The sequence below is a fragment of the Rana temporaria genome, chromosome 3 (genome assembly GCF_905171775.1).
Source record: "Rana temporaria chromosome 3, aRanTem1.1, whole genome shotgun sequence".
In the NCBI taxonomy this organism is placed as follows: Eukaryota; Metazoa; Chordata; class Amphibia; order Anura; family Ranidae; genus Rana; species Rana temporaria.
In genome coordinates this window covers 12,159,675-12,175,946 of record NC_053491.1, presented here as the reverse complement: position 1 = coordinate 12,175,946, position 16,272 = coordinate 12,159,675, and the positions used below count along the sequence as shown (strand labels likewise).

Below are 16,272 nucleotides of genomic sequence, written 5' to 3'. Positions count from 1 at the left end.
TAATTTTTTACAAAGAAATATATGAAAAAAGTGTGTGTGTGGGGAGGGGGGCATTTGTATTCAGCCCCCCTTTACTCTGATACCCCCAACTAAAATCTAGTAGAACCAATTGCCTTCAGAAGTCACCTAATTTGTAAATGGAGTCCACCTGTGTGCAATTTAATCTCAGTATAAATGTAGCTGTTCTGTGAAGCCCTCAGGTTTGTTGGAGAACCTTGGTGAACAAATGGGTAGATTCACTAAGATTGCCGCAACTTTGCGGCGGCGGCGTAGCTTAAGGAATTTAAGCTACGCCGCCGTAAGTTAGCGAGGCAAGTACATGATTCACAATGTAATTGCCTGCTAAGTTACGACAGCGTAGCCTAAAGCGGGCGGGCATAAGGGCGCCTAATTCAAATGTGTTTGAGGGGGGCGTGTTTTATGGCAATAGTACTTGACCTTACGTTTTTTTTTTTAACTGTGCATGCGCCGGGCGCCTACATTTCCCAGTGTGCATTGCGGCTAAGTACGCCAACGACCTAAATCCCTATTCACGGACGACTTGCGCAAACGACGTAAAAATTTCGAATTTCGAAGGGGGAACGGCGGCCATACTTTAACATTGGCTACGCCACCTAGGGGGAATCTTTAACTTTAGGTGGCCTATCTCTTACGGAAACAGCGTAAAAGTACTGCGTCGGCCGGGCGTACGTTCATGAATCGGCGTATCTACTCATTCTACGCCGACCGCAATGGAAGCGCCACCTAGCGGCCATCCAAAATATTGCAATCTAAGATAGGACGGCGCAAGCCGTCGTATCTTAGATATGTTTAAGCGTATCTCTGTTTGAGCATACTCTTAAACATAAGTCGGCGTAGATTCTGAGTTAGGTCGGCGTATCTACTGATACGCCGGCCTAACTCTACCTGAATCTACCTAAAACTCTCCAGGTAGTCAGGCAGCTGCTGGAGCCACAGCTACCTAAATATGAAAGCCAGCGGGTGGAGGTTCCCTCATCCACCATGTTGGTGTGGATGGGGATGGGGATGGGGGAGGGGGAGGATGATTGATTCCCCCAGCCATGTATGGCCTGCCTAAGATTTGATTGGAGGTGTCTTCTGCTGTTTGTCTCTAAAGAAGTTTTATATAAAAGTCCAGACATGACGCCAATCAAATAAGATTGTCTTAATCATTCCTTATTCTCTTGTTTTAGCTTATGGCCCGGACAGCCGCCCTCCCATGGCCATCTTCGAGTTACTGGATTATATTGTGAACGAGGTAAACTAATAAACCGCATACATGTCCGCGTCTTCCCAGGGCTGACATTTGTCAAGCTGTTGCGTTTTATTTCTTCTGGATCAACAGATGGAATTTGGAGATTTATTCAGCCTCCATAGACACGGCTGCTTTTTAACTCCTCCAACTCTGTACACTTTATTCTGCTTTTTCCCAGTGACTGTCTCATGTCCTACTCTTTAGACACTCAATTTGTTTTGTTCCAAATTTGTTTTTTAACGAATTTCAACAAATTTTGTTCATTCGGAAATATCCGAATTGGCCAGAACACTTTAAGAAATGTTTCCAAATATTTGCAAGTTCGTAAACCTGAAAATTCCAAAACGTTGAAAAATTTCAAAATTCCAAAGCGTTGGAAAATTTCAAAATTCCAAAGCGTTGGAAAATTTCAAAATTCCAAAGCGTTGGAAAATTTCAAAATTCCAAAGCGTTGGAAAATTTCAAAATTCCAAAGCGTTGGAAAATTTCAAAATTCCAAAGCGTTGAAAAATTTCAAAATTCCAAAGCGTTGGAAAATTTCAAAACTCCAAAGCGTTGGAAAATTTCAAAATTCCAAAGCGTTGGAAAATTTCAAAATTCCAAAGCGTTGGAAAATTTCAAAATTCCAAAGCGTTGGAAAATTTCAAAATTCCAAAGCGTTGGAAAATTTCAAAATTCCAAAGCGTTGGAAAATTTCAAAATTCCAAAGCGTTGGAAAATTTTCAAAATTCCAAAGCGTTGGAAAATTTCAACATTCCAAAGCGTTGGAAAATTTCAACATTCCAAAGCGTTGGAAAATTTCAACATTCCAAAGCGTTGGAAAATTTCAACATTCCAAAGCGTTGGAAAATTTCAACATTCCAAAGCGTTGAAAAATTTCAACATTCCAAAGCGTTGAAAAATTTCAACATTCCAAAGCGTTGAAAAATTTCAACATTCCAAAGCGTTGAAAAATTTCAAAATTCCAAAGCGTTGGAAAATTTCAAAATTCCAAAGCGTTGAAAAATTTCAAAATTCCAAAGCGTTGGAAAATTTCAAAACTCCAAAGCGTTGGAAAATTTCAAAATTCCAAAGCGTTGGAAAATTTCAAAATTCCAAAGCGTTGGAAAATTTCAAAATTCCAAAGCGTTGGAAAATTTCAAAATTCCAAAGCGTTGGAAAATTTTCAAAATTCCAAAGCGTTGGAAAATTTCAACATTCCAAAGCGTTGGAAAATTTCAACATTCCAAAGCGTTGGAAAATTTCAACATTCCAAAGCGTTGGAAAATTTCAACATTCCAAAGCGTTGGAAAATTTCAACATTCCAAAGCGTTGAAAAATTTCAACATTCCAAAGCGTTGAAAAATTTCAACATTCCAAAGCGTTGAAAAATTTCAACATTCCAAAGCGTTGAAAAATTTCAACATTCCAAAGCGTTGAAAAATTTCAACATTCCAAAGCGTTGAAAAATTTCAACATTCCAAAGCGTTGAAAAATTTCAACATTCCAAAGCGTTGAAAAATTTCAACATTCCAAAGCGTTGAAAAATTTCAACATTCCAAAGCGTTGAAAAATTTCAACATTCCAAAGCGTTGAAAAATTTCAACATTCCAAAGCGTTGAAAAATTTCAACATTCCAAAGCGTTGAAAAATTTCAACATTCCAAAGCGTTGAAAAATTTCAACATTCCAAAGCGTTGAAAAATTTCAACATTCCAAAGCGTTGGAAAATTTCAACATTCCAAAGCGTTGGAAAATTTCAACATTCCAAAGCGTTGAAAAATTTCAACATTCCAAAGCGTTGGAAAATTTCAACATTCCAAAGCGTTGGAAAATTTCAACATTCCAAAGCGTTGGAAAATTTCAACATTCCAAAGCGTTGGAAAATTTCAAAATTCCAAAGCGTTGGAAAATTTCAAAATTCCAAAGCGTTGGAAAATTTCAAAATTCCAAAGCGTTGGAAAATTTTCAAAATTCCAAAGCGTTGGAAAATTTCAAAATTCCAAAGCGTTGGAAAATTTCAAAATTCCAAAGCGTTGGAAAATTTTCAAAATTCCAAAGCGTTGGAAAATTTTCAAAATTCCAAAGCGTTGGAAAATTTTCAAAATTCCAAAGCGTTGGAAAATTTTCAAAATTCCAAAGCGTTGGAAAATTTTCAAAATTCCAAAGCGTTGGAAAATTTTCAAAATTCCAAAGCGTTGGAAAAATTTCAAAATTCCAAAGCGTTGGAAAATTTCAAAATTCCAAAGCGTTGAAAAATTTCAAAATTCCAAAGCGTTGAAAAATTTCAAAATTCCAAAGCGTTGGAAAATTTTCAAAATTCCAAAGCGTTGGAAAATTTTCAAAATTCCAAAGCGTTGGAAAATTTTCAAAATTCCAAAGCGTTGGAAAATTTCAAAATTCCAAAGCGTTGGAAAATTTTCAAAATTCCAAAGCGTTGGAAAATTTTCAAAATTCCAAAGCGTTGGAAAATTTCAAAATTCCAAAGCGTTGGAAAATTTCAAAATTCCAAAGCGTTGGAAAATTTCAAAATTCCAAAGCGTTGGAAAATTTCTAAATTCCAAAGCGTTGGAAAATTTTCAAAATTCCAAAGCGTTGGAAAATTTCAAAATTCCAAAGCGTTGGAAAATTTCAAAATTCCAAAGCGTTGGAAAATTTCAAAATTCCAAAGCGTTGGAAAATTTTCAAAATTCCAAAGCGTTGGAAAATTTTCAAAAATCTAAAAATAACTTGCCGTATTTATCGGCGTATAACACGCACTTTTTCCCCCTGAAAATAGGGGGGGAAATAACGGGTGCGTGCGATAGCGTACCTCGGAGAAGGAGGAGGGGGACGAGCGCCGCCGGAATCGCCGAGCCGCCATGTCCGGTTTACTCGACTCTGACCTCACACACACGTCCCGCCTCCTCCACCGGCATTTTAGATGCGGCATTCGTTATTTCAGATAATTCATAACTTCGGTTAAATTCGAATTTGTTACGTTCACTAACAGCCAAATTTGAAAGAAAATCCCAATACCTATCTTTTTTTTTTTTTTTTTTTTTTTTTCAAATTTTCTTTTATTGTCAGGTTTTGGAATTGACGAAATTGCAATCGTAATGAATGACCTGAAAACGAAACGAAAAACAAACTAGTTTTTCAGCAGTGCTCAAGTCTACTACTCTTCATTGGTATACAGCGGGGGGCGGGGGGGGATTATTATTTGATCCCCTGCAGATTGTGTACATTTGCCCACTTACAAAGAAATGAAGGGTCTATAATTTTTATCATAGGTGTATTTTAAATACCGTATTTATCGGCGTATACTGCACACTTTTTTCCCCCTAAAATCAGGGAAAAATCGTGGGTGCGCGATATACGCCGATACCCGCTTCTCCGAGTGTACTGCGCACTCGGCCCGCAGCCACGCGAGGGGAGCCTAATGAGCAGGAAATCCGGCTCTGCACAGCGCGCGCCAAATTCAAACACACGACGCTGCAACCCCTCGACGGACCCCGCGGCAGACGGACACCCACAAGGCTCGACACCTTGGGAGGGGGGCGGGCACGACACTCCACACCAGGGAGAAAGCCTCGCATTACTGTGTGGAGTTACAGACAGAAGAACAGGAAGTGAGGATTTCTCAGAAGAAATAAAGGGCATTTAAAAGCAAAATGGAAGGATGAGGTAAGTGAAGGAGGACTGCACTAAGGTAAAGGAAGATATTTAGGAAAACAAAAAATTGTACCTTTACAACCCCTTTAAGGTCGTTTGACGCCCCCCAAAAATGTTTAGCACCAGCCACCACTGGTCTCTATCATTTAAAATACACCCATGATAACAATTATAGACCCTTCGTTTCTTTGTAAGTGGGCAAACTTACCCAAACTTCAGGGGATCAAATAATTTCCCCCACTGTATAGTGTTGTATGCCTGCATTTACCTCCCAAGGCCGGGCCTCTGCCGTTTGAGTTTACCAATGTGGAAAATACTGCATTATGTCCACTAGATGGCGCTTAAGACCGTTCTGTACTTGTATCCTATGGTAGTCGGCAGCATCTAGCGATCCTAATGTGGTATGTTCCACACTCGGGGTTCATTCACACCAGATGCTCTGGGCTGTGTTTTTGTTCCCAACGCATGAATGCAGTTCACACCAGCACTTTGCATTTGCTGGAGAAAAAAAAAAGGTACAGCATGCACTACTTTTTTTTATTTTTTTCTTAGTGCAACGCATTTAAATGCACGCAAATGTGCATAAATGCAACACACTGCGGGTCTTACTAATGATTTGTACAGGAGGGCAAAATGATTTCTCTCTGGAGTAGGGCTGGAAAAAAAAAAATCTATTTGATTTTAAAATCGAGTTGGTGGGTCAAATCGATTCATATTTTTAAAAAAAATCGATTTTGTTAGATTTTTTTTTTATAATTTTTTTTCCCCCCAGGGCCGACACCGCGCCGGTCCTGAGGATCTGCGGGCAGGAGTTTTTAGGCGAGGCCGCGACTTCGGCCTAGTCTAGGCCTCGGCCTCGCCTAAAAACTCCTGCCCGCAGCTCCTCAGGACCGGCGCGGTGTCCATAAAAAAAAAAAACCTCGATTCGAACCGTAAATTTCGTTTTTTTTAATTAAAAAATTGCAGATTTTTTTTTTTTTTTTTAGGGGGAAAAATTGCCCAGCTCCTAATACAAGAAAACTTATGTTTTTTATTTTTTTTTCAGTTGTATATTTATATGTTTTTCTCGTGTTCAGCTTAAACCAATCGTCTTCTTTCATCTCTGATTACATAGATTTTATAATTGATTTTCATTCTTGATTCTTTTTATGTATTGTCATTCGCAGCCCCCTCCTAAGTTACCCATGGGAGTGTTTGGAGCGGAATTCCAGGACTTTGTGAATAAATGGTAAGCTGATCGGAAAGACAAATATGGGAGGCGCTGATAGAGTCCTTTTTTATATGAATTTATAACTGTTAAACATTAACCACTTAAGGACCCCTTCACGCCGATATACGTCGGCAGAATGGCACGGCTGGGCACAATCACGTACCTGGTACGTGTCTCTTTAAGCCCAGCCGTGGGGACTCGGTCCGAAACTCTGTGACCGCGCACCCGATCGCTGCCGGTGTCCCGCGATCGGTCACCAGAGATAAACACACCTTTCCCGTTCTTCATTGTGGCAATGTCAGTGATCGTCTGTTCCCTGATATAGGGAAAGATGATCACTGACGTCACACGTCCAGCCCAGCCCCCCCCCCTACAGTTAGAAACACACATGAGGTCACACATAACCCCTACAGCGCCCCCTAGTGGTTAACTCCAAACCTGAAATTGTCATTTTCACAGTAAACAATGCATTTTTATAGCACTTTTTGCTGTGAAAATTACAATGGTCCCAAAAATGTGTCAAAATTGTCCCATGTGTCCGCCATAATGTCGCAGCCACGAAAAAAATCGCTGATCGCCGCCATTACTAGTAAAAAAAAAAAAAAATATTAATAAAACTACCCCTTATTTTGTAAACGCTATAAATTTTGCGCAAACCAATCGATAAACGCTTATTGCGATTTTTTTTTTTTTTTTTTTTTTTTTTTTACCAAAAATAGGTAGAAGAATACGTATCGGCCTAAACTGAGGAAAAAAAGTATTTTTTTTATATATTTTGGGGGATATTTTATTATAGCAAAAAGTAAATAATATTGCTTTTTTTTCAAAACTGTCGCTCTTTTTTTGTTTATAGCGCAAAAAATAAAAACCGCAGAGGTGATGAAATTCCACCAAAAGAAAGCTCTATTTGTAGGAAAAAAAGGACGCCGATTTTGTTTGGGAGCCACGTCGCACGACCGCGCAATTGTCAGTTAAAGCGACGCAGTGCCGAATCACAAAAAGGGGCAAGGTCCTTAACCTGCATAATGGTCCAGGTCTTAGGTGGTTAAGGACCGCCCGCGGTCGTTATACGTTGGTACTTAGCTGCTGCCATAACAACGGTATTTAGCGCCAAGCTGCCATAAACCCGTTATTTTTAAAAACAGCCGGGGGTCCTCTCCCTACCCATCTCCAAGTCATTGCTGGGCGGAAGCGACGTCAAAACTTAAAGGGACATTTTATTTAAATTTTTTCTCCAAATCACACACTTTTTTTTTTTTTTTTTATTTCATTTTAGTGTATATATGAGACGTGAGGTCTTTTTGACCGCGCAAGCGTTTGCGCAAAATATATAGCGTTTACAAAATAGGGGATAGTTTTATGGCATTTTTATTAATAATTTTTTTACTACTAATGGCGGCGATCAGCAATTTTTTTTTTTTTTCGTGACTGCGACATTATGGCGGACACATCGGACAATTTTGACACATTTTTGGGACCATTGTCATTTTCACAGTGAAAAGTGCTATAAAAATGCATTGATTACTGTGAAAATAACAATTGCAGTTTAGGCATTAACCACTAGGGGCAGCTGTAGGGTTTAAGTGTGACCTCATATGTGTTTCTAACTGTAGGGGGGCGGGGCTGTAGGTGTGACATCATTGATCGTCTTTCCCTATATCAGGGAACAGACGATCGCTGACACTGCCACAATGAAGAACGGGGAAGGTGTGTTTACACTCACCTCTCCTCGTTCTTCAGCTCTAGTGACCAATCGCGGGGAAAACCGGCGGCGATCGGGTCCACAGGTCCCCGCGGTCACGGAGCTTCGGACCGGGGTCGCGGGCGCGTGCAACCCACTTAAAGGGGACGTACCCTTACGTGATTGTGCCCAGCTGTGCCATTCTGCCAACGTATATCGGCGTTAGGCGGTCCTTAAGTGGTTAAAGAATGTTATTTCTTCTTTTGTGGGAAATATAGATATCAGATATCTTGCAATATATACATCTTCTTCATTATAGAAAAAAAAAACAATATTTATTGTAAAGTCTAAAAATCTGACGGCGTTAACTCACGTTGATTTTTTTATTTTTGTCTTCCAGCCTGGTGAAGAACCCAGCAGAGAGGGCGGACCTCAAACAGCTCATGGTAACGACTTTTATATTATTTATTCAGGAATATTTGTTATAAAATGTGCAGCAGAGCACAAATTAGAATATTACGAGATATTAAAGCTTTGGACTAGTGTCTGCGTTTTCTCGAATTCCTAAAATCCCAAAGTTGTAGCGGATACTCCTTGTGTAATACACACTCACCGGCTCACTTTATTAGGTGCCCCTTGCTAGTCCCGGGTTGGACCCCTTTTATTAGGTCCCCCTTGCTAGTCCCAGGTTGGACCCCCTTTATTAGGTCCCCCTTGCTAGTCCCGGGTTGGACCCCCTTTATTAGGTACTCCTTGCTAGTCCCGGGTTGGACCCCCTTTATTAGGTACCCCTTGCTAGTCCCAGGTTGGACCCCCTTTATTAGGTACCCCTTGCTAGTCCCAGGTTGGACCCCCTTTATTAGGTGCCCCTTGCTAGTCTCGGGTTGGACCCCCTTTATTAGGTCCCCCTTGCTAGTCCCGGGTTGGACCCCCTTTATTAGGTCCCCCTTGCTAGTCTCGGGTTGGACCCCCTTTATTAGGTCCCCCTTGCTAGTCTCGGGTTGGACCCCCTTTATTAGGTCCCCCTTGCTAGCCCCGGGTTGGACCCCCTTTATTAGGTCCCCCTTGCTAGTCCTGGGTTGGACCCCCTTTATTAGGTCCCCCTTGCTAGTCTCGGGTTGGACCCCCTTTATTAGGTCCCCCTTGCTAGCCCCGGGTTGGACCCCCTTTATTAGGTCCCCCTTGCTAGTCCCGGGTTTGACCCCCCCTTTGGCCTTCATTATTGGTGGAATAGATACAACAAGGTGTTGTAAATATTCTTTAGGCTGGCTATGGCCTTTAGATTTACCTTTTAGAAACTATGTAGTACAAGGGCCTGCCTCATTTGCATACAAATTAACCTCTTGCCGACCGCGCTATAGCAAAAATACTGCTACAGCGCGGTCGAGTTATTCTGGGAGGACGTCCCTGGGACGTCCTCGTGCACTTGCCTGTCTCGCGTGCCCCCTGTGGCGCGCTCGCGGAAGTGTCCATGCTCGCCGGGTCCACGGGACCCGACGGATCACGGTGAAGAGCCAAGAGCTCCAATGAGGGCGTGATCAGAATGTAAACAAAAAGAGGTCACAATGAGGTCTTACTCTCTTATCTCCTCACACCAATACAGCGTGTGAGGAGAGAACAAAAGTGAGTGACATTTTTTTTCTGTGCCACAGCAGTGACTTACAGTGCCCTTCAGTGCCACACAAGTGTAATCTGTGCCCACCGGTGCCGCTACAGTCCCCACCGGTGCCGCTACAGTCCCCACCGGTGCCGCTACAGTCCCACTACAGTGCTCATCGGTGACGCCTGTGTCGGTCAGTGCCACTACAGTGCTCATCGGTGACGCCTGTGTCGGTCAGTGCCAATACAGTGCTCATCGGCGACGCCTGTGTCGGTCAGTGCCACTACAGTGCTCATCGGCGACGCCTGTGTCGGTCAGTGCCACTACAGTGCTCATCGGCGACGCCTGTGTCGGTCAGTGCCCACTACAGTGCTCATCGGTGACGCCTGTGTCGGTCAGTTCCCACTACAGTGCTTATCGGTGACGCCTGTGTCGGTCAGTGCCCACTACAGTGCTCATCGGCGACGCCTGTGTCTGTCAGTGCCCACTACAGTGCTCATCGGCGACGCCTGTGTCGGTCAGTGCCACTACAGTGCTCATTGGTGACACCTGTGTCGGTCAGTGCCACTACAGTGCTCATCGGTGACGCCTGTGTCGGTCAGTGCCACTACAGTGCTCATCGGTGACGCCTGTGTCGGTCAGTGCCACTAGAGTGCTCATCGGTGACGCCTGTGTCGGTCAGTGCCCCTGCAGTGCTCATCGCTGACGCCTGTGTCGGTCAGTGCCACTACAGTGCTCATTGGTGACACCTGTGTCGGTCAGTGCCACTACAGTGCTCATCGGTGACGCCTGTGTCGGTCAGTGCCCCTACAGTGCTCATTGGTGACACCTGTGTCGGTCAGTGCCACTACAGTGCTCATCGGTGACGCCTGTGTCGGTCAGTGCCACTACAGTGCTCATCGGTGACGCCTGTGTCGGTCAGTGCCACTACAGTGCTCATCGGTGACGCCTGTGTCGGTCAGTGCCACTACAGTGCTCATCGGTGACGCCTGTGTCGGTCAGTGCCACTACAGTGCTCATCGGTGACGCCTGTGTCGGTCAGTGCCCCTACAGTGCTCATCGCTGACGCCTGTGTCGGTCAGTGCCACTACAGTGCTCATCGGTGATGCCTGTGTCGGTCAGTGCCACTACAGTGCTCATCGGTGACGCCTGTGTCGGTCAGTGCCCCTACAGTGCTCATCGCTGACGCCTGTGTCGGTCAGTGCCACTACAGTGCTCATCGGTGACGCCTGTGTCGGTCAGTGCCACACCAGTGCTCATCGGTGACGCCTGTGCCACACCAGTGCTCATTGGTGCCGTCAGTGCTCCATCAGTGCCACACCAGTGCCACTACAAATGTATGAAGAAAAATTACTTATTTGCAAAATTTTATAATAGAAATGAAGAAAAATTATTATTTTTTTACCAAATTTTCAGTCTTTTTTCATTTATAGCACAAAAAATAAAAAACCCAGAGGTGATCAAATACCACCAAAAGAAAGCTCTGTTTGTGGGGGGAAAAAAGGACGAAAATGTCATATGGGTACAATGTTGCATGACTGAGTAATTGTCATTCAAAATGTGAGAGCGCCGAAAGCTGAAAATTCGTCTGGTTAGGAAGGGGGTTTAAGTGCCCAGTGGTCAAGAGGTTAAAAAGTTTAGGTTTGACCTCCATATATTATATGGATTTTGGTAAATCTAAATGAAAATGTTAAATATAAAATTGTATAATGTATGGGCAGCCTTATAGCGGGACTGCGACATTGCAGCGGACAAAGGAGACACTAATGCCCTTGTACACACAAGTGGAAATTTTCGATGGAAAAAGTCAGATGGGAGCTTTTTCGTCAGATATTCCAACCGTGTGTCTGCGCCCATCTGACTTTTTCCTTTCGAAATTCCGACGGACTTGGATAAGTTTTTCCGATGGGGGGGGGGGGGGGGGGAATTCCTATAGGAAAATCTGTTCGTCTGTATGCAATTCCGACGCACTAAAAACCACGCATGCTCAGAATCAAGTCGACACATGCTCGGAAGTATTGAACTTCATTTTTCTCGGCTCGTTGTACGTCACCGCGTTCTTGACGGTCGGAATTTGGTGTGACCGTGTGTATGCAAGCCAAGGTGGAACTTCACTCTAAATGTCAAGTATTGCTACCATGCCCCCCCCCCCTCACTTAACAAGTGCCAGCCCGGTATTTTAGGCAGACGTGGCACACTGTAGTATTCTTTTATGAGAACCAGGCTTGTAAATACCTGTTTAGCATGATCTACAGGCCGGTCATGTGACTCTCGGGAGGTTTCCAGGGCTACTGCAGGAGGGGCTGAGCGGCCATGTGACCTCCCCAACTGACGTCAGAGGGAGGCAATCCATCAGAGCTGTACATCGGCCATGAGTCACGTGACCGGCCTAAAGACGGATCTAAACCAGGTATTTACTTGCCTCGTTTTTATAAGAAACCCAAAAAAAGTTTTCTCCCTATTGTGGGGTCACCAGTACGGTATTTGTACATTGAAATCATATCCCCTCTCAAGCGTCTCTTCTACAGAGAGAATAAGTTCAGTGCTTGCAACCTTTCCTCATAACTAATATCCTCCAGACCCTTTATTAGTTTTGTTGCCCTTCTTTGTACTCGCTCCATTTCCAGTACATCCGTCCTGAGGACTGGTGCCCAGAACTGGACAGCATACTCCAGGTGCGGCCGGACCAGAGTCTTTTTTAGAGCGGGAGAATTATCGTTATATCTCTGGAGTTGATCCCCTTTTTAATGCCAATATTCTGTTTGCTTTGTTGGCAGAAGCTTGGCATTGCTGAGCCCGTCATCTACTAGGACCCCACAGGTCCTTTTCCATCCTAGATTCCCCCCAGAGGTTCTCCCCCCAGTGTATAAACTGCATTCATATTTTTGACACCCAAATGCATTATTTTACATTTGTTCAGATATTTTTCCAAGGTTTCCACATCCTGCAGAGAAGTTATTGCCCTGCTTAGCTTTGTGTCGTCCACAAATACAGAGATTGAGCTATTTATCCCATCCTTCAGGTCGTTTATGAACAAATTAAATAGGGTTGGTCCCAGCACAGAACCCTGGGGGACCCCACTACCCACCCCTGACCATTCTGAGTACTCCCCATTTATCATCACCCTCTAAATTCACCCTTGTAGCCAATTTTCAATCCATGTACTCGCCCAATGGTACATGCCAACAGACCTTGGCTTTGTGCAGTAAACGTTTATGGGGAACTGAGTCAAATGCTTTTGAAAAATCCAGATGCACCACGTCTACGGGCCTTCCTTTATCTAGATATACCACGTCTACGGGCCTTCCTTTATCTAGATAAACCACGTCTACGGGCCTTCCTTTATCCAGATACACCACGTCTACGGGCCTTCCTTTATCTAGATACACCACATCTACGGGTCTTCCTTTATCCAGATAAACCACGTCTACGGGCCTTCCTTTATCTAGATACACCACGTCTACGGGCCTTCCTTTATCCAGATACACCGCGTCTACGGGCCTTCCTTTATCCAGATACACCGCGTCTACGGGCCTTCCTTTATCCAGATACACCACATCTACGGGCCTTCCTTTATCCAGATACACCACATCTACGGACCTTCCTTTATCCAGATACACCACATCTACGGGCCTTCCTTTATCCAGATACACCACGTCTACGGGCCTTCCTTTATCTAGATACACCACATCTACGGGCCTTCCTTTATCTAGATACACCACGTCTACGGGTCTTCCTTTATCCAGATACACCACATCTACGGGCCTTCCTTTATATAGATACACCGCGTCTACGGGCCTTCCTTTATCCAGATACAGCACGTCTATGGGCCTTCCTTTATCCAGATACAGCACGTCTATGGGCCTTCCTTTATCCAGATACAGCACGTCTTTGGGCCTTCCTTTATCTAGATACACCACGTCTACGGGCCTTCCTTTATCCAGATACACCGCGTCTACGGGCCTTCCTTTATCCAGATACACCGCGTCTACGGGCCTTCCTTTATCTAGATACACCACATCTACGGGCCTTCCTTTATCTAGATACACCACGTCTACGGGTCTTCCTTTATCCAGATACACCGCGTCTACGGGCCTTCCTTTATCTAGATGGCAGCTCACCTCCTCACAGAAGGTTAAAGGGGAGTTCCAGGCAATATTTATGTTTATTAAAAGTCAGCAGCTACAAAAAGTGTAGCTGCTGGCTTTTAATAAACAGACACTTGCCTGCTCCAGCGTTCCAGCGACGCGCCGGCCGGGGCTCCGCTCCTCTCCCCCCCTCCCCGGCTGGCGTCGTCTTTGTCACTGTGGGCACCCGGCCGTGACAGCTTTCGGCTTCACGGCCGGGCACCCACTGCGCATGCGCGAGCGGCGCGGCCGGGCGCTGCGCTGTTTGATTGGACAGGCGATCGCCTAGGACCTGTCACGTGTCCTAGGCGATCGCCTACAGGGAGGGGCTGCCAAAAGGCGATTAAGCTTAATCGCCTTTGCAGCCCCTCGGCGGAAGGAGGAAGTGGGACAGGAAGTCCCCTTCTCCTGAAGCCCCCACCCCCCCCCGAAAAAAATGACATGCCAAATGTGGCATGTAAGGGGGTGAGGAGTGGGATAAGCGGAAGTTCAATTTTTGGGTGGAACTCCGCTTTAATAGATTGGTTTGGCAAGAACGATTCTTCATGAATCCATGCTGGTTACTGCTAATGCCGTTCTCATTACTAAAATCTTGTATATAGTCCCTTATCCCCTCCAAGAGCTTACATACTATTGATGTTAGGCTAACTGGTCTGTAATTCCCAGGGGTGTATTTTGGGCCTACATTGGCTTTTCTCCAATCAGCTAGTACCATACCAGTCTCTAACATTTAAAATACACCTATGATAAAAATTATAAACCCTTCATTTCTTTTGTAAGTGGGCAAACTTGCACAGTCTGCAGAGGGGGTCACATAATAATTTTCGCTATTATACAAGTGTGTGTAATAAATATATATATATATATATAATTATAACTGAGCTATGGGGAATGCTGGGATCTGAACCTGCCTGAGCTCATCCCTATTTTTCAGCATTGAAATGGTGGACTATAAGAACTCCTTGCTTAAAGGGTAGCTCCGCTTTTGTAGGAAAGCTTATCTCTGCTGATAAAGATGCATGTATGTTGACCGAGCCTCATACTGTTTCTCTCCCCTTCTCTGTCCAGGTTCACAGTTTTATTAAAACGGCCGAATTGGAGGAAGTGGATTTCGCCGGCTGGCTCTGCTCTACCATGGGCCTGAAACAGCCCAGCACCCCGACGCACGCCGCAGGGGTGTGAGGTGGAGGAGGAGAAGACGAGAAGCTGGTCCAGGCAGAGAGCCACCGCTGACGTATCCTGCTCCTGCCACCCTGCAGGATGGGATCTCTGCAGAACGTGCCAAAAATAAACGGTTTCTTTTCATTCTCATTAACCCCCCCCTTCATTCAAGGAAGGGCCTGCAGGGCACGGGTCAAGATATCTCCCAGTGTCTCTCGTGGGCTTCACCTGCAGTAAGATCCCTGCTTTTTACCCCCTTCCCCCTCCCCCTCCATGATGCTTTGTGGTACCTGTGAGGCTTTCAGTAAAAATAACAGGATAAACCCCCCCTCCCCCCTGTCTGTGTTTTTAGGAGATCAATCAATTTTTACCAACCAAGGTGGGCCAGTCTCCTGTGGAACCGATCACTGACGGAGGCTGCCTAATATAACTTTACTGTCTTTGCCAGAAAATGTTGGCAGAGAAAAGATATATTTTGTAACAATAATTATCCAGATAGAAACAATTAATTTTTTTCTCTCCGCTCATTACGATTGGCTCACGTTGGTGACACAGGAGACTCTCCCGCACTCATAGAAGGTTTCCCACACACTGGCAGCTTGTTTTACCCCCTTGTGCTGTCTTAAAGATCTGAGCCATGCGTGTTTCCCCCCGCGGGTAATCATCCATGCCGGGGAATCGGAGTCCAAAGCCATAACCAGGGGGGGAGGGAGGGGCGGCGGCCCCTGACATCTTTTTAAACGTTTTGCCTTTTGTGGGGGATGGATTATGGAGAAACTAGTCTCTGTCGGAGCACTGAACCGGCACATCTATAGTAGTGGAAGTCTACATCGCCGGTTCAGCAAAACGGGAATAAATAAAATAAAAAAAAGGCAAAGTGCAAGGCATGCTGCTCCGGTAGAGAAGGGAATATGAATTTAGCAGGCGGTCTGCTGCCTCCTGCCTGTGCCTCTTCACCTGCCCAGACTTTTCATATTTATTTTATATTTGAATGTGATGTGATGTGATCGCTCCAACCCCCCCCCCCCCCCCCCCCTCGCTGTGTTAGGTTTCTCCACCTCATTAGTCACCTTGTTAGTCCCTTTTGGTTCTTGAAATAAAACACTCCCGAGACGACGGTGGGGAAGCTGAACCCGGCACTTGCTTCCTTTTAATGTAAGAAGCCTTCGGTCCCCCCTAACCTGTACCCCCGGAATCTTCAGATGTATTATCTTTGACTATAATAAATATATTACAAAGAATATGGCCTGATTATGTCTCATTCTATGTAGAGAGCAATAGTAAACCTTCTAAGCATGTGAACAGTGGTGGTTGGTGTGCGATAATCCGAGGGGTAAAACCCCCCCCCCCCCCCGGAACACAACACTATCCACCCCCACGGAACACGAACACCATATAAAAACACTCCCTGCCCCGCTGCGGGAGAAGGACGGCCTCCTTAACCACTTGCCCACCGGGTTAATTTTGGCACTTCTCTCCTTCATGTAAACATCACAATTTTTTTGCTAGAAAATTAATCAGAACCCCCAAACATTATATATTTTTTTAAGCAGACACCCTATGGAATAAAATGGCGGTCATCGAAACTTTTTTTTTTCTCCCACGG

General features: G+C 44.7%; 1 protein-coding gene across 1 annotated transcript in view; it reads left to right on the top strand.

Moving 5' to 3' along the window:
* The window catches only part of MAP2K1 (mitogen-activated protein kinase kinase 1), a 65,532-nt gene extending 50,555 nt beyond the window's left edge, over window positions 1–14,977 (top strand). Inside the window, exons 8-11 of the mRNA XM_040342258.1 lie at window positions 1,194–1,258; window positions 6,054–6,115; window positions 8,179–8,224; window positions 14,574–14,977. Coding sequence (XP_040198192.1) covers window positions 1,194–1,258; window positions 6,054–6,115; window positions 8,179–8,224; window positions 14,574–14,687 — 287 coding nt within the window. The 3' untranslated portion in view covers window positions 14,688–14,977. The remainder of the gene's footprint in view (window positions 1–1,193; window positions 1,259–6,053; window positions 6,116–8,178; window positions 8,225–14,573) is intronic.
* The last annotated feature ends 1,295 nt before the right edge of the window (window positions 14,978–16,272 follow it).